General features: G+C 40.4%; 1 protein-coding gene across 2 annotated transcripts in view; it reads right to left on the reverse strand.

The window, feature by feature from the left end:
• Nucleotides 1-3,321: 3,321 nt before the first annotated feature.
• LOC122863568 (estrogen-related receptor gamma-like) overlaps nucleotides 3,322-27,373 on the reverse strand; it is a 31,690-nt gene continuing 7,638 nt past the window's right edge. Inside the window, exons 1-8 of one of the 2 annotated variants that reach the window (XM_044170159.1) lie at nucleotides 25,910-26,313; nucleotides 20,391-20,642; nucleotides 20,081-20,238; nucleotides 18,557-18,673; nucleotides 12,479-12,589; nucleotides 11,335-11,517; nucleotides 5,511-5,780; nucleotides 3,322-5,186 (exon numbers count right to left, since the gene is read on the reverse strand). In XM_044170159.1, the coding sequence (XP_044026094.1) occupies nucleotides 4,942-5,186; nucleotides 5,511-5,780; nucleotides 11,335-11,517; nucleotides 12,479-12,589; nucleotides 18,557-18,673; nucleotides 20,081-20,238; nucleotides 20,391-20,642; nucleotides 25,910-25,965 (1,392 nt within the window). In that variant the 5' untranslated portion in view covers nucleotides 25,966-26,313 and the 3' untranslated portion in view covers nucleotides 3,322-4,941. Of the gene's footprint in view, nucleotides 5,187-5,510; nucleotides 5,781-11,334; nucleotides 11,518-12,478; nucleotides 12,590-18,556; nucleotides 18,674-20,080; nucleotides 20,239-20,390; nucleotides 20,643-25,909; nucleotides 26,314-27,373 lie in introns of those variants that run through there. The other variant, XM_044170160.1, reaches the window with a different exon arrangement.

The raw sequence follows: 27,373 nt of genomic DNA on the forward strand, positions 1-27,373 counted from the left end.
AAAAAAAGCCTAAAGATAAAACTCTAATGTTCTACAGTATAATTGTGTTTTTATACATTTAATGTTTTTGCTATAAGCTTGGCAGCAATGGACAGTTATGTTCATGTGTTTAACATGAATATTTAAAAAGCTATGGTTGAGACTTGACCTTGTTCAGAAATTTAGATTGAAAAAAGGTTGATAATAAATGAGAATTTTAGCTTTTATACCTAATATGGCTTTGAGTTTCTGAGAATAACATGACCTCATTGCTCAAACCAGAATGTACAGTACATGGTGTTCCTTGCAATGTGCTGTTTGACCACATGATGGCGCTAAGCAGCAGCGGCTGGTTCTGTCCAGTATAATGAGTCAATAGCAGCAGAGAAGAAACTCAATATGCAAGTCCAGCTGCAGTGCCCCTTATTCTCAACCCCAGTTCTTATTGCACTATACTGTCATGCTAAGGCAGAAAACAGTCGCATATCAAAAGTACATCAACTACACACTCCTTTTGTCTTTCCTATCAGCACAAAGCAGCACAGAAGGAATGAGCAGAAGGCACTGATCTGCAGAAAAATTCACTTTTCTCTTTGTCGTCCTCATGTGACCTCTAACTGTACATGTACAGTTGTCCGTCTGCTGTGGGGGAATGATTGAGAATGACAGGCAAGAGGTAGAGCAGCAGATTTAGTAACAGTTTGTCGGGGTGTTCATGGTAGTGCCGCAGGAAGGCATAAAACTTTTAAACATGTAGGCAGAATTCTGGGAAGATTTGGGGAGACTGGATCAGGACCAGGTTGTGTTTTACAGATCCGTGGTCTTGGTTTTTTTTTCGTGTACCTCAAAAATTAAACATTTTTAAATTGTTTTAAACATTTCAATTAAATTAAACATGATTCTCCATGGTGTAACAACAACACAATAATATTTTAGTATGATGTATATTCCCACTTAATGTTAAAGTACCCCTCCACTTAAAAATGTGTTTTTCTCTTTGTGACTTCACTGTGATGTCTGGCCTTCGCTGTGCAGAATGATGTATGTGCAGAGTTTGACACTAGAAGGCCGTTTTTACATTCATCGCGTTTCTCTGCGCTCACCTTAAATCTGAATTTGAGAGGTGTATGTAGGAGCAGGATCACAACTAGTCTGGAAGCCAAACGTAGTTCAATAAGCAAAGAAATAGAAAACATCTCGGAAACATGTAGTTACAACCAGTCAAACCTTTGAAATGAATGAATATTTGCATATTCACAGATTCTGATTTTTTCATTAAGGGAAAAGAAGTACATGTAATTTAAAGCTTTTTTTACTAGTCAAATTTTTGGCAGAAAAACACAATAATACAACAATAACATAATAATTCCACCAACAAAAGTGATCATTTAACACTTTCTTTGAAGCCATTGGTCCCCAGTTCCAGACATCACCACTCTATATAAGAGGGGCCCCCCCACATTAACGAACAGCTCATTTGATTTATTTTTACAGACGAGTTCTCCTCCGTCTAATACCCTAATCAGCATTCATACCTTGCCGTGATGATTCGGGACAATGCTTTTTTATTGAGGAAGTGATCTCACCCTTGAGTGCCAGAATCAGCCTTTTTTACAGCCCATCTCCTCAGGGCCTCATCCATCACCAAGGTGTCTGGGCGACACGGCCGCAAGACACATACTAACTCATTTAAGGAGAGGGACATACGGGGATATATCACTCAAGATCAGTAACTCACTTACTGACAGCTGATGTGGTGAAACATTTCCAGCTTGTTCCAAATTCCTCGGTGCACCCCGTGAGTTTTAACCACAGGTAAATAAAGAGATTATTTAGCTTCTGCTGACAGATAAGGAGGGATAAAGGACGAATGGGTTCCCTTGGATTTTGATTTGTCTTTCTATCTATTCATCCATCTTCATTTTTCAGGTTTTGCTGGCAATGTCTCCTCTCCTTGTACACATAAACAAGATCACACGCTTCATGTCTCAGAACCAATCGTGACTGATTGCCACTGAAAGCTGCCTGTCTCTCCAGTTAATACTTCCTTTATCGACTGTTAACTCAATCAAAAACCATGTAATCCTACAAAATATCTGCTTGTTTAATCACCAGTCTAACAAAGGCAGAGCGTTGCGCACCACCGCAATAATTTCCAATTACATTTTCAAAATGAGTAGTGTGAAAATATTGGTAGCACTTTATTTTAAGCTTAAGCTTCTGCACAGCCGCCACTGTGGCAGCAAGTAACGATTATGGGATATGCTAAAACGTGTAGTGTAACAGTAGCACAAGTAGATAACATAGAGAGAACTCCGAGAACTCACTCAGTATTATCAGTTACACAGCATTATCTAAAGTTAGCTAACACTATAAGCTATACCAGATCAAAGTAAGGCTGTAGCAGCAAAAACCTGAGTGTAATAAATTGAGCAATGGTGCGTTTTATTGCTTATAAATTCAACTTTTCATTTGTATGAGAAATAATGTGTTTTTTCTTCTTTCAAAAGTGACATAGTCCTGCTTTAATTAAAGGTTAATAAACATTCTAACATTTTAAATGTTTATTAATGTATTTGTCAACAACTTTAACTGCTTGTGTGAAGCATCCTTTATATAAGAATGACTGGTGTATAATACATGATTGACATTATAATGTCATACAGTTGTAATTGTATTAAATATGTCTTCATATATTGTGTGAATATGAAATATGTATGTATCATAGTTATTAATATAGTACTTAATATAATGATATTTATAATAATGTATTTATTTATTTACTTCTTCATGCTCCATGACAGCTGAGCAAACTCCATCCATCAATGAAGGCCACAAGATGCTGCTGAAAGCCTTGGACCAAATCTAGTAAGTGGACATTGAGTTTCCAAGGTCAAGAATGAACCTTCAAGCTCAACATGTCTTCATGAGTTTTGAACATATTTATTATGGGGGGGAGTATTAAAACAAAGCATTACCAAAATATTATTACTTTTTACCTAAAACATTAAATACATGTTGAGAGGGAGTTTCTCTTTCTCAGGATGATTGTATGATGAAGCGATGAGTCCATTACCTCTGCTTCCATTGGCCTCAACAGGCATCTGATGTCCAGCACTCCCCGGAGCCAGTGTTAGACTTTACATTATAGCTGTTAATTATAAATCTCCATCAAACTGGGCTCTGATGGCCTAAATGTGCCATAATGGCCCTTACTTTGAAATGTCCATTGTCAGACTGTGCAGAATGGACTGCACCCACTTACAAGCTCTTAAAGAATTTGTTTCAAAGCCTTTCTGTCCCTCTTCTCTCTTTATTGAGAAAGACGACACTCAGATGATATGAGCTTTGCATTAAGGGGATCATCTTTATTGCCCAAGAATCCACCTGAGAATGAAATAACACGGACAGCTCTTCCAAACAAAGCTTATTTGCATCTTTAAACATCTCTGTTGGCATAAGACATGACGTATATACAGCAAAACGTACAGTAGATACATTTAAACCAGCATATTGCTGCCATCATCTTGTCACAAAAGTATGCACATTATAGTGTCACAGTACCTTGATTAAAATAAGGAGAAAGACATGGGCGTTTTATTCACTGTACGGAGATTCCTTCTGAGTTTAATCCCTTCATTTAACGTTTGCGGAAAAAGACAAATTTCAGATATAACTACTCTTCACACAAAACACACTAATACATTAACAGAGCGCCATCACCAATTGCCCCAATCTTTATGGCTAAAAGGAAAAGTAGTGCACAAATTTCATCCTACACATAGACTTCTACCATAGAAAGGACATCAAATGCCTCCCTAATCCAGATTATACAGTATGGCAGCCATTTTACATAGTTAAAGTTAATATCTATGGGTCTACAACAACTCTACAACATTATGATCTTCAAGTACGTACTCCAATTATAATCATCTTGAATTTCATGATATGGTATACATAGGTATCAGTGCTGTAGCAGAGAAGCTAGTAAAAAATTATCTTACAATTATATCATTTAAAAATCTTTTAAAAAATTATTATCCACTGTAATTGCATGAATCTACTCTTCATTAATGCCACGTTAGTAAATAAAAAACAGCAAACGAACAGAGCCACTTTTAAATAAATATCACGTTGCTGTCGTACAGTTGTGTCCTGACAATAAGTACTCTTTCCCTGAAATGTTCTTCTAAAATCAGGAGGCCGGTTATTGTTTTATAAGATTTTGACCACTTAATCGCTTCCCTTTAATTATCTATATATGAATGTAATGAATAGATAGATATTTTTGCGATACACAACACAGTAGGGACGCAGGTTTCTGTGAATGTCTTACAGGCCACATTATATTATTGTGGACATTATGCTGGTATTATTCAATTGTATGAGTCTTTACTCTTTGGCAAGACTTACCCCTTAGGACACATTTACCTTCTCTATACAAAAAGGACAAACAAAATCAAATCATCAAAAGGCTCTCTAAATACACTAGAATGCAGATTAACAGGCTTCAAGATGGATGAAATAATCCATGAGGATCTTCAAGTATCAGGTGGTCTTTTGACAAAAGAAGCTCTACTTTTGGCATATAACTGTTTAATATCTCTAGAAGGCGATTTCTTCTGCTTTTATGCTGTTTGTCCACCCGTCTTCAACCTTCGAAGCAGTTCGAAGCACTTAAAATTATAGTCACAAACAGCAAAAATGAAAATGTCCTCATCTTCAAGACACTAAATGCAAATTAAACTGCTTCATTCACTTCCATTCAAACTTTCAGGAGGAGTAGGAAGGGTGTTGCCTGCTTGCCTATAGAACATACTTCCCGACGATTGAGATTCAAAACTTTGTCAAAGCTGAAATGGACAAATACATGGTGTCAAACCCCAACATTACCCGTTATCCTTCACTTCCTGTTATCCTAACCCCTGCGTTGGGGGGTTAGAACGGCTGTCTGTGTTTGGGTCAGGCTTTGGCCTCCAGCAGTTCGAGGAACAGTTTGTGCATGGGCACGCGGCCGTCCTGTTTGATGCTGCAGAAGTGCTGGACAGCACGAGCAGCCGTCTGACGGAGGAGGGGGAGGGTCATGATCAGTTTGCCAGCCCGCCGAGGGTCCTCTAGGTGTCGGTTGGCCTCATAGTCCTGTAGGGCCCCGTGAAGGACGTCCTGGAGTCTCTGAACTGCCTCTGAGTCCTCAATTTGCATGGAGTCTATAAGGAGAGGTGGAAGTGAGGAATTCAGGTATGTCAAGGGATTAAACGCGTTATACTATTTTTACAAAGCAAGAGCAGAATTTCAAAAAACCTAATTCCAGATTTTAATTTTATTGCACAAAACATAAAAATACAGAAGAGTAAATAGAAATGAACAAAACTAACAGTCTGTAGCCTAGCTAGTGGCTCTGAGGCCAAAGTAGTGGACTGACTAACCAACCGACTGACATTGCCATCCATAGAGCCTCGATGCTAGCATGGCTAAAGATTGTGCAGGTACAGACCCAAAGAGCCTAAAATCTGTAATAACTAACTTAATACCTGAGTTAGCGAGCGCGATAGCCTTGAGGACCACAAACTCCTCCTTCTCCAGCCCCATGGTTTTATACTTCTTCACCAGCTGCAGGATGGCGTTGTTGAGGTCAAGCAGCCCAGCCAGCTTCGACTGCTCCTCGTCCATGATGTAGTCCTCAGCATACACCAGCTTGTCCTCCAAGGCCAGCGAGCGGAACACCACTCGAAGAATCAAAATCTCCATCCAGCCGCTCTGCAGTAGACTCATCTGGTCAGCCAGAGACAGGGAGGGGAAGCCTAGAAAGATGAGAGGATAAAAATGGTTAGTCCTACTAGGCCTGTAAAAAAAAAAACAGCTGTATAATGTCCTCTGTGAGTCTGGAGGGAGCTTTCTAAAGTCTGAGAAGATAATCCCTGGTCATCAGGGTCATCTTGGATTGGGCATGAGACTACAAATATTTGACAGAAAACATGCTTTATATATTGGGGGCATGGAGTTTGAAAGAAGTGATCATCTAACAGTCAGAAAAGGTCTAAGATGCTATTAGGTTGCATTATAGGAATTGTAGGATCCAGCATTTTTGAAGACTGACCGAACTAGGGACTAAAAATCAATCATGTCGGCCTTTGTTCCCAAAGTCCCCCAACTTTATGGAATGGCAATTCTAAATCGCTGGAGTACCCCTTTAAATAATTAGGTTAAATTATTTCTTGTATTGTATCCACATTCCCTCAACCTGCAAATTCTATTTTAATTAGTGATTTCCCAGAGTTTCCAGCATGGTTTAGAAGATGACTGAACTTACATTCAATATACATTTAGATAGAGTATTAGCATTGGTGTAGTAACTGAGCTTTGTCGCAGGTATGACATTTTGGGAAATATGCTTATTCAATTCTTGCTGTCAGTTAGAAGGTTGATACCACTCCCCTTTCTGTCCATTAAATATGAAGCTACAGCCAGCGTTTAGCTTAGCTTTGCATAAAGACTGGAAGCAGGGGGAAACAGCTAGCCTTACCACCCTGAGCTAACAAAATCCACCTATACTAGCTTTAGAGGGTGCTGGTAGGCGGATTTTGTAACCTTTAGAGGTAAGGCTAGCTGTTTCCCCTGCTTCCAGTTTTTGTGCTAAGCTAACTGTCTCAAATTTAACAGACAGATATGAGAGAGGTATCAGTGAGCTCACCTAACTCTTGCAAGAAAGGGAAGAAGTGTGTTTCCCAAAATGTTGAACTATTCCTTTAACTTGGTATGTGTTTTTATTGTTGATGATTTAGACAACAAAATTTTGGGGGGGGGCATTAAAATCCTTTGTAGTTGTACTGAAATGGAAAGTTTCTATTTTCCAGGTTTTAAGATGGACCTCTCCATCTTCTTCCCGTCTTACTTAAATCGACGGTGGTTTAGCTTAATGAAAACTTCAAACAGTGGTTGACGGACTACATGATAATAATAATTTGTATACAGTATAATAATATCATTGATGATATAAAGAATTTTCTTGCGGCAGAATGATTCCCTTGTAAGAAGACCACATTGCAAAGGACATAACAAAGGACAGAGGGAGTGAATAGATGGTGAATTTAATTACACACTGTTGGACACACCCACTTTGATTGACAATTACACCCCACAGGAGCATGATTAAACCTGCTCATGTCCCCCGCATAAACCTGCTTACACACACTCACACACACGTTTACTGTAATTAAATAGATGATTTTACAGAGCAAGGGGAGGAAGGGGAGGTGTTTGTATTTTTGACACCATCAGTGATTGTTATCAGGATCCACTGCTCTTTACAATCACCCTGGGGACGTCAGTGGCGCCCCTTTCCCCACTATCGCTCCCTGATTGATTGGAAACGCTGTCTGTGCACAATTTCATTGGTCGATAGGGATCAGAATTCTGGCACTGGATCATTGATCAGGGACAGAGACCTGTGTGAGCGTGTGTGTTTGGGCCTGTGTGAGGAAATCTCAGCCAATATGTTGATAGATTTTAAGGACAAATACAACTTAAACCTTCAATAAAGAGAAAATATCATATTTTAAAGGGTCAAATGATGTTTTTTTTCAAAGCAAAGGGCACTGAAAGCAATAAGGAGAAGAAAATTGTCATGCCAGTGTCAGTTGTAACATATAAACAACAACAACATACAGCCGGTCACACCACAGTCGCTCTCACACACACATTTGACAGCCAACTTGCAGCACAGACTCAAAAAGGCCAAAAGCAAAGAGGGCAGTTGGTCTTTAGCCAGCTCATCTGCCAGTCTGGCCCTCAGACTTCAGACCACATCACCGTCAATCTGCCTGATAAGAGCAGACATGGAGGAGGGGGAGCAGCCAGGACAGTAGCCCCATCACACTCACCTCCCCCTGGGCAAAGAACTCAGATGGCCTCGGCCACTTTGCCCAGGACCCTGGTCCTGCCAGCGATGGGGGCCGTGTGGCCTGCCACTCATCCAGAGCTGATGTGACATGGCCATTACGCTGCTAGGAGGGGGCAGCCTTTTTTTTAAATATCCATTCTCTGTGTGTATGTTTCTTCTATCTACCTTTCTTTCTTTGTCTCCTGCCGGTTGAGCTGTCTTGGTCTGTTTTACCTCCTCAACCTGTTCCTTGAATGATGCTATTGTCCCTTCCTTTCATTTTGTCTTCTGTCTCGTGATCTCTGTCATCTCATCTCAAGTCACTCTCATCTTTTTCTTCATCCTTTTTCTCTTTATCTGCCATTTTCTTTCTCTGCCTCCTTGCCTCTGTCTGTCTGTTTTTCTCTCTGATCAAATGAAATCCTTTTTTGATTAATAAAGGTGAATTTGATTAGATTTTTTAAATTCGATTTAGTCTATAGAATCTCAAAAGTAAAGACATCATATCATCATCATATGTTAACTGAGCACAAAAATAATGTATTAAATTTAGTCTGACAAGCAACCAAAAATACGTAATGTTTTATAATGATTAGAAACAGAGGAAAGCTATTTCCAGCATTTCTAAAGGTGTAACCAGTGAATGTTTGGTGTCTGAATAGAAAAAATCTGTTCTATTCATCTGTTAAAGGAGTTTGATGTTTTAGGATATACGCTTATTTGTTTGTCGAGAGTTAGATGACAAGATTGATACCACTAATAAATCTGTCTGTTGAATAAGAAGCTACCACCAGCAGCCAGTTAGCATAGCTTAGCATAAAAACTGGAAACAGCTAGCCTGGCTGTGTTCGCAGGTAACAAAATCCACCTACCAGCACCTCTAAAGCAGTAACCAAGTTAGCAAAAACAAACAGAGTAAAACTGCAAATTTAAATTTTCTTTAGCTGTTTCCCCCGTTTCCAGTCTTTATGCTAAGCTAAGCTAACCAGCGGCTGGTTCCAGCTTCATATATATCTTACAGACATGAGAGTGGTATTGATCTTCTCATCTAACGCTCGGCAAGAAAGGAAATAAGCATATTTCACAAAATATGAACTATTGCTTTAAACACGTATTGACTAATTGTTTCAACAGTTAATCTCTGGGTTAGTTTAGCAAGTGAAAATGTGCCCTGAACGTTTTAGTGAGAAACACGTGTTGAAAACGTCATGTAGCCTTATTAATTATTCCGTTATTATATTTAAAAAAAACAAAACAGTTTTAAAGTCATGCTGAAATGTTTTTTGAAATGAATGCAAATTGTTCCATGTAAGAAGCTTATTTATTTGCCTCAACTCGCCTGATGGAAGTACACCTTTTGTTGTGTTTTATTTAGTTTTTTGTGACATTTCAAAACTTTAAGTAAAGTTTGCTTGACAGTTGGATGAATACATGGCTGCCTGTCTATCTCTCGCCCCTCAGGTGGGTATCTGCTGTGTGTATGGCCGCCTCTCACCGCTGCTCTGCTCTCCCAGCCAAACCCTCCATTGGCAAAGGGCTACAAATACACCCATCAGTCGAACTCCGTCTGTCTCGTGGGCTGACAGTAAAGAGCCGACAACGGGAGAAAAGAGGCAGACAGCAGCGGCCTGGGGGGTGAGGAGGGGGGTGAGGAGGAGATGGTGATGCTCTTCTTCCTTTTCTAACAGAACAATGGAAATGCTGATGAGGGACACCAAACACCAACACACACTCAAATGGTTGCTTCACGTCCACTGTGTAGGAAGAAATACAGAGACAAATATAGCAGAGTTACAAGCACACACACACTCACGCACACACCTGCTTTGTTTGTTTTGTAAGCATTTCAGAGACAAGACATCAACAAAAAACCCAGGTGTTTCCCTGGTGATGTTTTGGGTGTGGATAACCACGGCTGATAAAGCAGTCAGGGCTTCAGTTAGAAGGAAAAAGACGATAAGAGAACAGGACAGAAGAGAAATTGAGAGAGATGATAATGCCTCTAGTATACTGATCGCTCCTGGAGCTTGTATCTATACCAGGGTACATAACGATTCCTTTTTATTATTGATTAATCTATTGCGCATTTTTGTGATTAACTGTTTAACTCCTCAACATCTAGTTTTCCCCTTTTTCACATTTTTGACATAGCATGAGTTTGTAATGACGGACCCACTGGTGGACCACGGCTTTTAATTAATAGAATGTCAAACAATGATGAAAGATGCCCATCACAACTTACCAAATCCCAAGGGGACAGTCTTCAAATTGCTTGCTTTGTCCAACCAACAGTCTAAAACTCAAATGTATTCAATTTATAATCATGTAAATCTGAGAAAAGCAGCAGAACTTCACATTTGAGAATCTGGGAGCAGCGAACATTTGGTATTTTCGCTTGATAAATGGCCTAAATGATGAATCAGTTATCAAAATTGTTATACTGCTGAAACAATTACTTGATGAATCAATCATTTGAACAGAAATTTAAGAGGCAACAACTTTGACAATCAATGAATCATTTAAAGCATAAATGCCAAAAATTATTTTTACACCATTTACACCATTGCAAACTGTGTTTCTCTGGGTTTTGGACTGTTGGTTGAAAAGAACGAGCGATTTAAAGCCATTGACTTGTACTATATTAGAGTGTAATGGCAATGTATCACTATTTTCTGATTTTTCAAAGACTAAACGATGAACTGATTAACCCAGAAAAGATTTAGCAGATAAATTGATAATGAAAGTAATCAAAGGTTGCAGGCCAAGTGTTGTCAGTAAATTTTTTTTTCACTTCAATAAGTTCACAACCAAAACACACATCCTGAAGTATGAAAAGTGCTTCCGAATAAGTGTAAGGGGAGTTGTGAGTTGTGGGTGTTGCAAAGTTCTCCAACGCCAAGTATCAAAAGCAGAGCTGCAGACCTCTGTTGGCACCGCCAACGATCACAACCGTCAACATAGCTGCATACCAGCGTTTTAATCCAACTAATCTGTCAGAATGCACTTCCCCTCTCCTTTCCACCCTCTCATCCAAAGGAAAAAAAAAAACTCTGGACATCCTTTCTGCTGTTCCTGTGTCAGAGGAGAAGCTAAGTGTGTTCCAAGTGTCAGGAGGATTTCCGTAATTCAGACACGGCCACGGCCCAGGAAATGAATAAAAAATTTCCAGGTGGCCAGTGGTCATCTGGTTGATATATTAGGAACATACATTGGTCAGCAAGGGCATGGCACACAGCGTTACAGTGCATACACACACACACACACACACACAGAATAACTTGACAGTTAACACACAGCCGCGCCAACATGCCCTCTCTCCTCTGGGCATCCAGCGAGTGTCTTGGCAACCACAAGTCACAACAATCTCCTCCTCTGATCTGATTATAGACTTAATGTGAGCTAATGTGTGTGGTGGATTGTGTGAGCGAGCCACTGACTGACTGACTGAGACTGAGAGGTTTCAGCCTGAATCGTACCTGGGATGTGTTTTGCCCAGCCGATGTTGACCACCAGCTCCCTGTCAGCCAGGTCACACAGTGTGGTCAGAGCCTTGATGTCGCTCTCAGGTACAGTGGGGTCCGGCATGGCGAAGATGCCCTCCGGCTCGGCCACCAGCAGCAGAGACACTACCTTGTTTTCTACCACACCACCAACAATGACTGAGAGAGATAGAGTAAAATTTGATTTTTATTATCATAAACACGTCTAGTTAATCAGGTAATCTCACTGAGATTATATATAATATAACCAGTTAATATAGCCAGTTACACAAAAGCACATGCATACAAACACCATCAGAAACAATCAAAAGTCACCCAGTGGCATGAGACGTTCAAGTTTTAAAAATCCTTTGTTATTCACGTAGTGGATTTACTGGGTATATATATATGAAGAAAATTGAATGAACAAGCAACACAGTCATCAGTGATGTCCTTTAATGTCTGAGTGAGCAGAGATACTGGCTATTGTGTGGGCATGCATGAAAAGTTATCTTAACCACTAATAAAATATCTCTGCTGAATTGTTTCCCGACCCAACAGGATTTTTTAATTCAATGAAAAATGTTTTTTGTTGCTATCCAGTGAAAACCACGCATCTCCAAAGTTGGTGATTTTTGAATCAACAGAGATGAAGAGTTCCTTTATGGGGTTAAGAAAATAGCCATACTTCTAAAGCTTAATAAACCATTTGAAACCCCACAGGAATATCTGAAGAATGCTGAAAAAAATGGGGCAGTTTTTCTTAGCTCATGAAAAGTTGAAGTTTTGGAGATACATGGTTTTCCCAGGACGGCAACAAAAGTTCATTACAGCCATTCAAAGCTTCCCACGTCTCCAAAACTACAGTTGGCATTGATTAATGCATTGATTAATGCATTGATTAATGCCAACTCATTAGCAAATACTAGCTACAAAAATGATTCAATGCTATGACAGACATCATCACAGAGAGCATGATTTGACTGTTTCAAACTCGCAGACTACAACGCAGATAAAATAAGAGCCTCTCATATCTACAATAAAGGAATCTATTAATATAGACTCACTACTCAATAATTATATTCTACAGTCCTGTTCATAATGCACTTTAGTTAATGTAAGCTTTTGTTCGCACACTTACATGTTCTTTTCTGTGGCAAGGCGTTCTGTGGGTGCAGATACGGGCTGTTCTCAGCGTCTATTCTCCTCTTGTACTTCTGTCTGCCGCCTCGAACCCGGTCCAGACGCACACCTACAGAAACACAAACACAGGACATTAATGATGCATTTGGTGTTAACAGTCACGCTCAAAATATACACACCCGGGTGTCCTTACATCACAAGGTGAAGTGCTCAACGCTAACACTCACTCACATGCACTGGATACATATGCACGCAAAAAGTTGCTCATGATAAAATTAACTTCTTGTTTGATTTAATGATTAAAAAAGGCATCTAGATTGTGAGACTACAATTTTAAAATAAAAGTTAAATTATAATGTTATTATATATTATATTATAATTTATTTGGAAATTCTGTGGATTCTGGAAACAAAGTAATCCAAAAGGAATCAGATTAGAGTAGTTAGATGAGTATTTAGAATGCAAGGACAGCAATTCATCATATTGCATTAGCACTGATGAGCACAGCATTGATGAAAAGAGTCATGTCTGCACACGGACTCCAAACAACAAACTTATTTGAATAGACAACATTTCAATCCCACTTTATTGTTCAGTGAGTGTGCAGACGTTACTTTTTCCATCAGTAAAGCATTGATGACACTGACTACAGTTCAAACAGGTAATGGGTTATCAGAAAGATGCTTCATGTTGAACCCGGTCAACCAACAGGATGTTGCCCAGTCATCTGCTCATGTGTCTTAACGATCCCAAAGAAAACAGAACAGGACATGTCTAATGTCGGCACAGCAGCACGCATCCTGTAACATGACACCTAAGAACTCTAGAGCTGCCGGTGACAACTGCTCATCTTATCGAGCATCGTGGTAACCTTGTCACCATGCCGATGGGAATTTTTAAGCGTGGGGGGGGGCAGCTAGATAAGGAAAAGCTGATTGGATTCATTTTCATAGAGGAGAAACACACATACTGGGAGTAACAGTCACCAGGTGCATGGCTAAAGAAAATGTGTCCAACGAGTGTGAAAGTGACTCAGGAAGCCTTTAGTAGTGGTGTTGGGTTACCTGATCTACAGTACACAGTGTAAATGGCCATAGTGGCCCTGAATAGATCTATAATGGCTCTCACAACTGAAAGAGGCACTCTGAGGGTATTATTGCCCACTTGTCACAGTGATACTCCATTCCTGCTTCCTTCTGTACTTATTCTAACTTATGCAGATATTTATGGAGAGCATGCATGAACATCCACAACATTAAATAAAATATTACCCTCTTAATCAGGCATGTAATATGTGTTGTAGGGTTGTATCAGTTTATGGAAGGGTTCTTAGTTTTTTGCATCATTGGTTTGTGAATTTTGTGTCATTTTATAGTTAAGTTATTACCATAACAACAATCTGATCTGAATTTCTGCTTTATTGGTGTATTAATGTACCATGAGATAGGAGAAAGGTAAGATGGAAAGAGGGAGCCACTCATAGCAAAGCGCTGTAAGCAAACAGGCTATTCCATAAGACTATTATCAAATATTATGCTCAGGGGTTGTATGCCAGTCTGCTTCCACATTTAAAGGTGACCCTCACCTCCATAAAGGTCCCATTACAGAACTGTATATAAGCATTTTTTCTCAATCAGCTTCTTAGTCTGAGCGATGGCGTCCTACATGAACACAACATTTTCTGTTTTGGACGTTTTACATAAGGGATTTGTGTATTTGAGTTTCTCTCTAAGCTCTTCTGACTGGTTTGAAGTGGGCGGGGCTCGAATTGGAAAAAAGGTGATTTCACGTATTTACCTACACCAAACAGGGTTCAACAATATTTGAATAAAAATCTGAAGACTGTTGTGAGGTTGTTTGCTAATGTTAATCAAATCAGATCAAACCACACAGTCCTGATGAAGCAGATTAGCTTTTTTGTGTGTTAAACTGTTAATAAATAGTAAATACTTAAGAAATCTTAAGAAAACTTACTTAAGAAAAACTAAGTTTTCTGAGGCTTTAAGTGTGCCCTTTGAACTAGGGTTGGATGATAAACTGAGTTCATTTAATTATCGAGATTGTGAACCAACCCAAATTTACTCTCATCACAGCTTTCAGTAAATAAGTATGTTTATGACTGTTGAAAGCTCCAGAAAAAGCTAGTAAGTGAATCTTAAATTGGGATTGTTTTGTCAAACTATTTCAAAGGTCACACCTGAACTTTGATGCAAAGTGTTATTGAAGAAATTATAACAACTACTGAGCTCAGATGTCAACAGATCCATCCCCGTGACAACTGTGCAAACTCCATCTGCTGATGAAGTAATAAATCTGCTGATGTGTAATATAGTTGAGAACTCCAGAAAAAGCTAGTAAATGGACCTTGAGTTGGGATTGTTTTGTCAAAATCAGTAAAGAGTGTGAATCACATTTAATGTAACTTCTATGTACAACAACAAATAATGACATCAAACCAACCAACCAGCCATCAGCCCAAAAACCAGTCCAGAATCTTTAAGTCCTTAAAAATTCTTACACTTATTGTAATCAAGATAAATGTGACAAATTATCATGATATAGATTTTAGATCATATCGTCGAGCCCTGCTTCATACTTTTGGGCATCACATTTGGTCCGGTAAGATGTGAGTTGGCAGTTTTGGGGTTAAGTGAAGAGCTCGTACTCAAGAAGATGAATGGGGTACCGAAGAAGAGATTGTTCGGGTAAACTCAATGCCCCCTGACCCTCTGCTGATGTCATGAGAGGCAAATAGTAAGTGTGGATTATCCTGGGCACTTGGCAGGTGCCACTCCGAGGTGTGAGATGAGGGATGAGGGTGCTTACATGTGTGTTGTCATCAGATTTAACACAAACTGTCGGCAAACACTGGATTAAATCAAACGACTTTGGTTGTTCGATATGTAGGGAAAGTGTGTTTTATACGGGTATATTTGTGTGTGTGTTTGTGCTCAAATCTGACTGTTATTCAAACACACACATCAGAGCTATAAGTGTAACTCTTCACAGTGGAATGTGCTGACAACCAAAAGGCCAAGAATAGCTTTGGTGGATAACAGAACAAACGCGCACACCTCCTCCCTGCTCGTCTGTACAGCCCATCAGAGTTCGATAAACACGGACTACTCAGACATTGATCTATTTTTTGCCGCTTTCATCACTCAGCCTTCTTATGAGGCTATCTGGATCTTCACATGGGAGGCTTTACAGGTTTCCAAAACGCACACAGCGCAGCAGGATCAGGAACACGGACATCTGATCCGGACGGATCCAGGTTACCGTGTTCTGTGGCAGCACTCCCCCACCTCCATCACTGCTGCCACCACCAGCATGTGTTCAGTATAAACAATCCCACCCTTCTCAGATATTGTGACAAATGTACACATGGCTGCCCCCGTTAAATTCCCCACACACTGCTTTTCATCACCAAATGAAAAAGATTTGGAAAGTTGGCAGCAAAGCGCAAGCATAGTCCCTCTGTTCCGTTCCGATGCTTTTCTCAGAATACAGATTAACGCAGCATGATTAACACACCTGAGACCAGATAACTTCAGCCTGCAGGAAGTGGGGATGAGATGGCGAAGAAGATACAAAGAAGGAAGAGGAAGGCACTTTACAGAGGTATTGCTTCACCACTGACCATATTTCTTAGGAATGTAAACCGTCAAAATACAGGATCACACAGTTACATCTGTATGATAAATAAAATATTGTGCACATTTTGCTAACATACATGTTTTTACTGCCCTTAGAAGCAACAGCAACTGTAGAATTGAGCACTAAAAAGGGCTTAATCAAATCCTGCCCGGGGTCTATATGTCTTTTAGCTGTATATTTAATACGGCGCTGACTCTCCCCATTAAACCTCACAGCTCCTCTGTCTCAGCCTTTACTGCGGCCTCTCCGGGGAAGAGGGGCATTACGAGACACGGTGAAGCGCGTTACGAGGGTGCTTACGACAGGAGTTACGAGGGGCAGTTCGCATTTCACGGAGGTCCAGGAATCCCACAAGGCATCTGGAGGAATTTACGAGGGGGAGGGAAAGCAAAAGGGGGTGGCGAGAGGAGGGGAGGGAGTTGAGAGGCAGACTGGGATGCTGTTGATGCCCCTAGCCTATTAAAAGCAGCTAATTTAGAAAAGGGACAGACACACTCACAAAAACACACAGAGGTGTGTGCATAGATGTGAGTGCAGACTGACATGTGTTTAAACAAACTCATATACACAAACTGATACGCGTGTAAAGATGCTATAATTCTGTGCATCCATAACTCACACACACACACAAATTTAGGAACACGCACAGCAGCAATAAACAAATGTGTTTAGAGATGAGTAGGTGGCATTAAAGGATCATTCCAGTTTATTACAACTGGGATCTTATTTTCATATTTTGGCCACCATTTCTATTGGTTATGATAACATTATACCTATGAAAGTATTTGCTGAGATCAGGGAATATGGCGACATTGCTACAACAAAGTCTGGCAGGGCAAGAAAGGAGCGGTGAGACGATCGCACAGATTGTAAACAAGAATTTTGCCACATTATCACTTTATTTGTAGGCCAAACCAAAAGTGGGAGCACCCAAGATAATAATCCCTCATTGCACAGAAAACTGATTGTGCTGTAGGTTGGTCCATATGTTTATTCAAATTTTTTTCCTAACGCGCTGCCTTGACAGCGCTGACCTTTGAAAGAACGGAGAGGCGGAGAGTCCAAAATGGAGGAAGCTATTGTAGCTTGTTGTGCCGTGCCATCCACTTTAATTTAACCTCCTCTGTCAGAGTATAAACGGCTCCGTAAAAGAAACATAGTTTACAAACAGTTATGAGACAGGAGTCGACAAATACATTTTTTGAATAATTGCTTATTGTCTCGTATGTGACCAAGCTAACAAGCGACTAACTGACTGTTAGCGAGCGGTAAGCAAGCTTTTTATTCCCCATTCCCTCTTCAGCAATTCTTTAATGAATTAACTGGTGTACGATCCTAAGAACAATTAAATGCTTCATTTTTACTATTTACTATCCCTCGGTCCACCACAGACACACACAAACACACACATTTTAAGTGCTCTCCCCTCTTTATTATCATCTCTTGGCCCTACACAGCATGCAGCAAGTGGCTGGTACAGTAGGAGGTCACTAATGTTTTCCTTTTTGGGTCACTTCTAAATCTGGACAACAATATGTCACCAGACAGGCACACAGTCAGACTAAAGGAGCACCTGACCACTGTCACAGACTCTCTGTGTGTTATGTATTCATGTCACCACTGTTGGTCCATATTTCTGAGCATACGTAATGAAGTTTTGTATAGTAGAAATTAGCTGTACAAAAATGTTGGAATGTGAAAGCTTGTCACTAAAATTATTTGTTGTTTTTTATATTTATTCAACTTCAGAAATAAACTTTATTGACCATCCCAAAGCAATAGGCTGGGTTGGGTAGGTACCTGTCTTTGTAAAAATGTTTCTAAAACTTTTAGTCCCTACATTTGAAGTCTCATCCCAGGAATCCCTAGCAACGACTTGCTCCATTATTTCACTAGCTGCTGCAGTGTTGCACACATACACACACTGACAGATTTCCTGAAGCCATTTAGGAGGAACACTGGTGAGTCAAAGACTGACACAACTGAACAGTTAGTAGCCCTCTCCTCCCCCTCAAAGACACAGCTATGCATTGTTCAGCCCTGTGTTTACTACACATACACGGACCTACACACACACACACATCACAGCTGGTACGATGGGGCTGAAGTTTAACTGTCAAAGGTTTTAGGTTTCACTGGAGTCTACAGAACCACAGTACATGCCGTCACCAATCTAGCAGGTGAGACACTGAGAGAATCTCAGCTGGTAATCAGGGTATTGTTTCCAGGAATGCACAACACAGAAATTGCAGTCTGACTTGTGTTAGCCATCACTCTCTGGATGCTTTTTCTCCATCTCAACTGTCTAAAGGATGAGGTTTGAACTTCTGCCAAGTCTATCAACTGATCAATCCCAGAAAAAGCAACTCAAACAATGATTTGACCCAGGTCTTAAAATGATTTTCGGTGTATAGCTGACCTTCTCTCAACATGCCCACAGACAGACATTTCACAAATCGACAGGCCTGGCAGGATTTCCTCCTCCTCTTGGTGATTTCACATTCATTAGACGCTGGGCAACTGTATTCAATGTTACCTGGAAGAGAAGAGAGAAGATAAGAAACACACTTTTTGAAATTGCAGTGGAGACAATGGAGCAATAATTCACCTCTTCATCTAATTCTGACAAAATTCTCATGTTGAGATTCACAGTTTTCATGTCAAAAGTTAAATTTAACTAAAATGTGACACAGCATGAGCTCTTAAAGGGGTACTCCAGCAATTTAGTATTATACTTCCATAAAGAGACAGATTAAAAAAAGAATGGTCAAAATCGAAGCAGTAGATGCCGAGATATCCTGTTAGTTCCTGGTGCGGGTCATGCCCCTAAAACTGACACTTCCCATAATGCAACTGGAAGGAATATTTCATTAGACTGTCCCTGCCTGGTACATACTCACATCTTTCAAACTTTCCACACCTCCAGTTTTTGTAACTCAGGTCTTCTGTTCTAAACTGTAATCTCAAGCAGAAACTGACATAACCCTGATGTTATCACTATGACATCATCAGGGTCATATTCTCAGATATGACAAAGCTCCCTCCATAGATGCGGAGGACATTAAATGACTGTTTTCACAGGCTGTGAAATACTCATGACGAGTGAACTGAACTTTGTGTGAAAAATCAGTAGAGTGCACCTTTAAATTCTTGAGAATGAACATTCTAATTCATTTTGGCTTTATCACTCATATCATCAGTGCAGCCACATACAAAAAAACATGTTACCACAAACCTAAATGGGAGTAATAGTCATGGCAAGCAAATGTGCATGTTAAGCCCGATGGCGTTTAGCCAGTTACAGGCACTCTCAGCTGCCACCCTCGATCAGAAACAGGAAGTATCTGATGAGCCAGACATCAGATCTCCCCGTTTGATCTGACAGCCGCTCATCCTGTTTGCCCTTTGAACCTGTCTACAGTAGCCAACTTCTAGAGGCCTAAACACAACACAGCCTGCCAGGACCTCGACCTGGGCCACGAGCCGACAGAGCACAGGACAATCCTTTTTAAACACCCACACTGCAATGCCGCTGGCTCTCGCCACTAACGGCTTTTGGGACTGAAGCGAATGCACACACATTCAGCACCATATGTTATCTGAAGCTTTAAAGCCTAAACTCAAACATGTTGACTATATACAAGATGCGCTGTAAGTTTAACCACAAATCAGCTGTTTGCAAACAGGTCTTTATTTAAAACCTTTCTGGAGTTTGAGAGGCAGGAGGCGGAAACTGTGAGCTAACTGATAGGGGCTTGTTTATACCAAAATAAACGCTCAGGGTATGATTGCATCTGTACCATGTTGCTTGTAAAACAGGTTTATATGATGCAGGAAGGCATTATCAGCCATGCACAATAAACTCCGTTACTAAGTATAAAACTGAGCATGTTCCTGTGCGTGAATGTGGGTTTTTGTGTGTGTGTGTGTGTTTGTCTCTTACCCTGGATGGTCCTCTTAAAGAAAGCCTTGCAGGCCTCACAGGAGGCCACACCATAGTGGTAGCCCGAGGCCACGTCTCCACACACCAGACACAGCCGCTTGGCCACCGTGCCCAGCATGAATTCACACTTCACTTGGCTTTCTTCCTCCCCAAATCTCCTGGATAGAGGTGGAGAGAAAGAGAGGAAGTGAAGAGAAGTGACGTGGAGAAATTAAGAGAAATGTGCTCAGATAGTAATAATACTTCCATTTAACATCTCAAGTGGGGTGAAAAAACACAAAATAAGGGACAGTACAATGCATACACCAACCTGTTTGTTCCGACATTGTTGGCTAACCCTGCTGTGTGACCATAGAGGCTTGGCGAGTCCAGCCCATTGCTGTGATTGAGGCCTTTGGTCAGGGGCCCGTAGCTGGAGTTTGTGTCCGAGGAAGAGCTTCCAGGACTGGGCTGAGCCGGGCTGACGTCGCCCTGAGAGCTGGGGCTGGGGCTGGAGGGCTCACGCTTTATAGAGGAGGGACAGGTGGGGTCCAAGCCCCTCACTGACATCCTGCCGAGATGTCTGGAGAAAAGAGAGTAGAGAGGGAAAAAGAGGATAAAATGTATTGTATATGACTGTATATGCACCTTACTGTAATACATATTAATGATGTTGAGATATTTTACTTTCAGGTCAGCTTTATATGAGTCACCTTGGTATTGTTATTAATATTAATGACTGGTAATTGACCTTCAGGTCTGTGGGTTTTGATTAGTTTTATTAAGGCAGGCATCATTTACTCAGATAGTAATCATGTAATAAGGACCTTGGAAAAATCATTAGCATGAATTTATGAATTCAACTACAAAGACTAAGAAAGCTCATGATATTTATTTAAACTGTACCCCTTTCTTTCTCATCAGTCTCCCAATGCTACGACTACCTATACCTCTCCATCTCCACGCCCCTTCATTCATGCATCCATCCATCCCAGTCCTATCTAAACCAGCCGTTTGTGATTTCCCACATATGCAAAGCTGCTGTCCATTACACTGCTTTGTTTTCAAAGAAGGAGATTGCTTAAGCAAACCTAGGGAAATAGCCATACCAGCAATCATCCGCATCATCATCGCCATTATGTTCAATCCAAACACAGCCGTCTTTCTCTCTCATATATTTTTTTCTGCCACTTTACCTCTCTCTATTGTCTCTTTGTGTCTCTCAGTTACTCATCATACTCGACCTGTCAAACATTCTGCAGCCTACAACAGTTAACAAGTTGTTACAACAGTTGTGTTTTTTTGTGTTTTTTACTGTTAGGAAATGTTAGAAAATGTGGAGACATTAAGAAAACCTGTTCAATGAGACACGAACAAATCACTAAAAAATTACAATAAAGAATGGTTTCAAGAACAACATACTGTGCTCTTTCTGTTGATAATTATCTAAATATTTTCTAATGACAAAAATACATGTCTATGAATACCTCCATTATAACTGCTTGACATAAATCTTCTAGGCTTGCATGTTAAAGTGTGTATCATTACTTTATTATTGGATTCTATGTGACCACAACAGACTCTCTGTCACCACGGCGAGGAGAAAAAAAGCATGAGACCTAGGCTCACAGGCATGTGATCCTCCCTAACACACATACACACACACACACACTCACATTGTGGCGTCAGGCGTTCATGTGTGGATGTAAAAATAAAAATCATAGACAGGCTCACACTTTACATACACTTCAGCTTCACGTGATCAGGAACATGTTCAAGCTCCCGGCACACACACTTACAGACACATTTTAAAGCAAGTGTCTTCATTAACACCCCAACACATACTTGCATGAAACTGTTTGTCGCCAGGCCAACTTTAAAAAGCGCTCTGCTGTCTCACTCTCTGTCGCATACTTCCACATGCAGAGAAACACGCACACACACAGTATCCACACAGCCGTGCATCTCTAATCTTGGCCTGGTGAGGTGGATGTCAAAGCCAGTCTGTTTCCTGCCATGTAAATCAGTGTTTTCTCAGCCAAAAGTCATTTGGTAGGCAAAAAGACTGGCTGCTTTTAACCACCCCCTGAGTAAACCATGGGCACGCGCTATTGACCCCTCTACAAACCCACAAAGACAGACACACTGACACACAGCAAGAGACAGACTCCAAGTAAAGATAAAACAGTAGATGTCTGTATAAGAAAACCAAGTAACTGTAGCAACGTTATCACAGCATCTGCTGTCTCAAGTGGGGCTGGCAATCAGATAGAAATATGTCCATAGCACACAATATCAAAAACTGTCAAGTACCAAAAGTTGGCATTGAACTTTGTACTAATTTGACTTCTTCTTTTCAAAATTCTTTTGTTATGGTGAGCATATATTTGCATATTTACATATCCAGCATTCACAGAGAAACTTTAGCATTTAATTGGAGTCTTCCTTCTGGTCATCTGACAAATGTAAGTCCAATATTCACTCTGCTTTTAGCTCTGTCTTGGTCTCCACCAACTCCTGAAAAAAAAAATGTGGCTCTTTAGCAGCTAAATGTTGCGCTATATCAACTAGCTAGTTGCTAATTTTGTCTGTTTGCCACTTGGTGCTGGGCAGATAGCATACTGTGGGTTTATCAAAGCTTTACCACTGAAAACAGCTTCTCTCTACGGCCAGAAACAACGTCCAATAGAGTGGAGAGAGGGAATCAAAATAGTTCAGTTGTGGGTCGTAAAACCAAAAACAATTAGCCTAAGGACGCTAAAAAGCTCAGTAGAGTTAGAGGGAACTGTGGTGATAATTCTCTGTGGGTTCATCACTACAAGTGACCCCTTATACATTACACCTAGTTATTTGTCCATTGTTAATATAAAAATATTAATTAGTGCAGCTTTAAACTTATTTAACTTATTTTTTAGATGGAGGTGCTGTAGTGACCCCTGAAAGGGAACAGCCGAAAGGAAAAGAAGAAGAAGCTTCAAACATTTGAGAAGCCTTTGTTAAATAAAAAAGGGGTTTGTAGAAAAACATGTTAACATTCCTAAAGATAAGGTATTGAAAAAAATATTATTTTGTTATCAATCTGAAATTCAGGTATCAATATCATCACTAGTATTGAAACATTTCCAGCAATACCCAGCTCTAGTCTTAAGCTCCCAAATTTTACCACAATAACCAATGAACAAGACCATTATAAGTCATTGTCCCCCCCACACTTTGCCAAGTCTCACCTCTCCAATCCACTTTGAAGACTATAAAAACAAGTACAGTGAAGAGATTTCAGTTTCCTTTTAAAATGACTCACTGGTTTACTTATTGGCTATCCATCACAGGCGTCCATATTGCTGTGTCAAGTCTCTGACAGGTACAGAGTGAGATACTCTTTGTGGTCTCCCATTATAATGCATCACAGGGAGGAATAACAAGAGGAGGAGGAGGAGGGTGTTGGCGTTTTGCTTTCATAATGAAATGGCATTTGAGTGGGGTGATCAAATGTGATGTAATATTCACTCTGACAGACTACTAATCTACAACTCCACATAAAAGCCCATCAAAAGACGGTTGATGCAGCTCCTACAGCGGCATGCAGCGGGGATAAATCAGAGGGTGTGTGTGTGTGCGTGTGTGTGTCAATGGGTATTCAAAGTTATCATACCTTACCCCTTTGTGTCCCAGTATCCAAAACAACTCTAATTGCACCTTGGCAACAAAGGCCAAAATGCAGCGTGAAACGACAAGGAGACAAAAAGTGAGACGAAGAAGAGGAAGAAGAAGAGAGGTGGGAGGAAATTACAAGAGAGGCAGACAGATAGAGGGAGTGTGAAAAGGCCGGGAAGGGACAGAAAGAAAGGGGCAGTCCTGTGGCTCATTAACCTGGGGGCGTCGAAAGAAAAGAGAGAGGGCAACACTCACTTTCAAATGAGCAGAGTCATAATGCAGACAATGACCCAACGGATGAGGGAGGGAGGGTGAAAAGAAAGCAGGGAGGGAAGGAAATACAGAAAATATGAGAGAACTGACCAAGAGATATAAAGAAAATGGCATAAAGGAAAAACTACAGGCCTTGGGAAAGTGAAAATAAAATGCAAGGCGACAGAGATTCTCCCTGCAATATCACAAAAAAATACTTTTGAGGTCCTGTTGACTAACCTTTAACTCTAACCCCAACCCTGAGGAGCAGCTATTTAGGTCAGTGGGGTCTCAGTAGTGTTTTTTTTTTTTCTAATGAGCCAGTAGGAGATGAGCGGGGATCAGTGCTACCCCCAGCCAGCTGTAAGAGCCTTAGTCAGGCTTTGGACGAAGCTGTTAGCTGGGAGATGAGGTGCCTGTGGCTGGAGCCTGGATTCGCAGGCTGTGGAAACATGGATAGCGTGCCATACAAGGGATCATCTGCGGCCATCGCCTCCTTTTCTCCCTTTCTTTATCTGGCTGCTTCTGTCACCAGCAATCAGCCAACCTGTGCATCCACATGTCTTCTGCCTCACTGTCTTTTTGGTCTTTGTCTGTCTGTCTCTCTGTCTGTCTGTCTGTCTGTTCATCCGTCCGTCTGTCTCCGAATTCTCTTTATCTTTCTCTGCCAGGGAAAGTTAATTTCAATCCTAAATTGCTTGATGAGATGTGTTCTCAGAGCAGAGTGTTTATGCCACAGCTGATAAAAGCGCAGCAGTGATGATAATGAACATGTTTTTTTTTTTATGATTACAGAAAAGGAAGGCAATCAAAAAGCAGTCTCGGGGTAATCAAACAGCTGCTTCGCCCATCTTTTCACAGGCTTTCATTTGCTTTGCTCGTGTCGGTGTGTCCGCCGGGGGAAGATTTTCACCATCCTTGGATGACCCAGGCTGTTCTCGAACTGGTCTTACCCACTCACCCTTACTATCAACAAACAAACAGGCTGAACAATGACAACTGTAAGCAATGAAAACAAACCTCCACACCTGGGAAATTGATCAGTATACGATTGGTCAGTTAATTGATCAGTCAATCAACAGAATGTTTTTCAGCAACTATTTTGATGTGCATTTAATAGTTTGAGAAATTTCTAAGCAACAATGCCAAACATTCTCTACTTTCATACACTAAATTGTGTGGACTGCTTTTCTCCATTTTTTATCATTGTAAACTGAATATCTTTGGGTTTTGGACTGTTGGTTAGACAAAACAAGCTTTTAAACAAGTTTTAAGACACCATCTTGGACTTTAGGCATTAATTACTATTTTTTGACATTTTAGACTTAACGATTAACTGATTTATATAGAAAACAATCACCTGATTAATCATTAATGAAAACAATTGTTAGGGTTATTAGCAGTAACTCTGCAGCCATAAAACTGGTAATTAATGGCAAATATTTACACCAGCTTAATTCAAAGGAAGATAAATGCCAATGATAAGGATCATTTTAAAAGGTTTATGTGGCATATGTGCATTCCTCTAAAAGAAACAGTGAGACTGTAAATTGTAACGAGTGGATGAGCAAATATTGTAAAAGTAGAAGTCAACAATTTGTTATCCTTCACATCACACTCGATTTTCTTGAGTGTGATGGACCCAGATTCTCACACTCCAGCTATCTGAAATGTGCTGAGTAATATTATACGTTTTATTTCAGGCGCACAGATGTGTAGTGAATGAAACATAAAAAGTATTCAAATCAACTTGAAAATCAAAAGCACAAATAGAACAATAGCAAATATGTGAGACTTTTGAGTCATAAGCACACACACAGTCATTATTACTAGAACTTCCACACACAATTTTGGCTCAGTTTGTTGCTACACCTGTGTGACACTTGTTCATTTTGAGAGTATACACTCATTGGAACAGTCATTTTGCAGAGTGAAAGTACTTACTCTGTGTCAGAGTGGTAGGTGAAACACTCTGGGAGGTAGAGGTCGACTAAATCCATGTGCACTCTGCCACCATGCTCCGAAGAAGAGAAAAATGTTCTGTCTAGGGACGCCTGTTCCTGTCTGCCTCTCCTTTTCTTTATCGTCTTTTCTCGCTCTCTACAGATTTCATAAGCTGTATCTCTCACTGCACTGTTGGTCACTTGCTCTTTATTAAGCCTGCAAACTTTGTCTCCATCTACTGCCCTCTCCTCTGTGGTGTCACACTCTCAGATCCTCTCATTGTCCCTGCGTCTGTCTTCCTGTCATCACACTTACCAACAGCCCCTGGCCGCTTGGCTGCCTTTGAAGTCCTGACTGTTGTGACTAGCTGGCTGTGTGTGACAAGGGTCTCCAAGCAAAAGCTGGCCCTCATGAATACTCAGCCACACCATCTGAATGGCCTTCCCCCTGAACGCTGAGCTGGCAGCTGATTGGCTGTCCTCTGAGCCAATGAGAGCGACCTCTCACTGGGGCAGGTGGATATGACAACAGAGGATTTTGGGTATTTCACAGGTTTTAGAACTATATGGGGATGTGGGAGGGTGAATTCTAAATTAATAGCAGCAGATTTTGTTTTAACCATAGTGGTTGAGAGAAAAAGGACAAATAATTACCTGTATCTATTTGTGTATGAATTAAGGGATCACTTTTAAAATCATATTCTGCCCCAAAATACATCTATCTATGATACACAGTTATATGATCTTCCATCACACATTTGTTTCTAGCAGTAAAATCAGATCTAATGCTCAGCTGATCAACAATTAATAGATACAGGCCAAATAATGTCAAAATGCTGGACATGATGAGTTGAATAACTTCCTCCAAAATCTACACTTTCAAAGTCAATGCCATGTCTAAAATAAAATCAGCATCTTCCCACACAGATATGAATAAGCATACGGCCATCCACACATAGAGACACACACGCACATACTGTATGTTTGTAGCCAAGCCTTAACTTACTGCGTACAGTACTTTTATCTGATCTAATCAGCTAGGGCTGTGTGCCTAATGTGATGCTTTTCGCCTTTCGCTAACAGCACACACGTGCACGCACAGCGAGAAGCACAGATTAAGCAGGTGCGATATAGTATGGTGGACAGAAACAACAGCGCACAGGAAAACAACAAAATGTACACATTTAATTTAAAAACTTTAAAACCCGCAGTTACACTTTCCTGTGTCCACATTAATATTTTCCTTGCCTTATGTTGTTTATGTAGCATTCTGTATGACTGGTGTTGTATCAGTGACTTTTTTGATCACATGAAGTGCTACTTTAATTTGTGTTCTACAATTTAACCTGATTCGATTTGATGAGAATTCAGTAAATACGAGATCTATGAAATAATACCTTTAATAATAACTGAAAACAGTGTCCAGATGACTACGACTGAAACCTTTTCTACGATAGAACACTCC

The sequence above is a fragment of the Siniperca chuatsi genome, linkage group LG16 (genome assembly GCF_020085105.1).
Source record: "Siniperca chuatsi isolate FFG_IHB_CAS linkage group LG16, ASM2008510v1, whole genome shotgun sequence".
NCBI lineage: Eukaryota > Metazoa > Chordata > Actinopteri > Centrarchiformes > Sinipercidae > Siniperca > Siniperca chuatsi.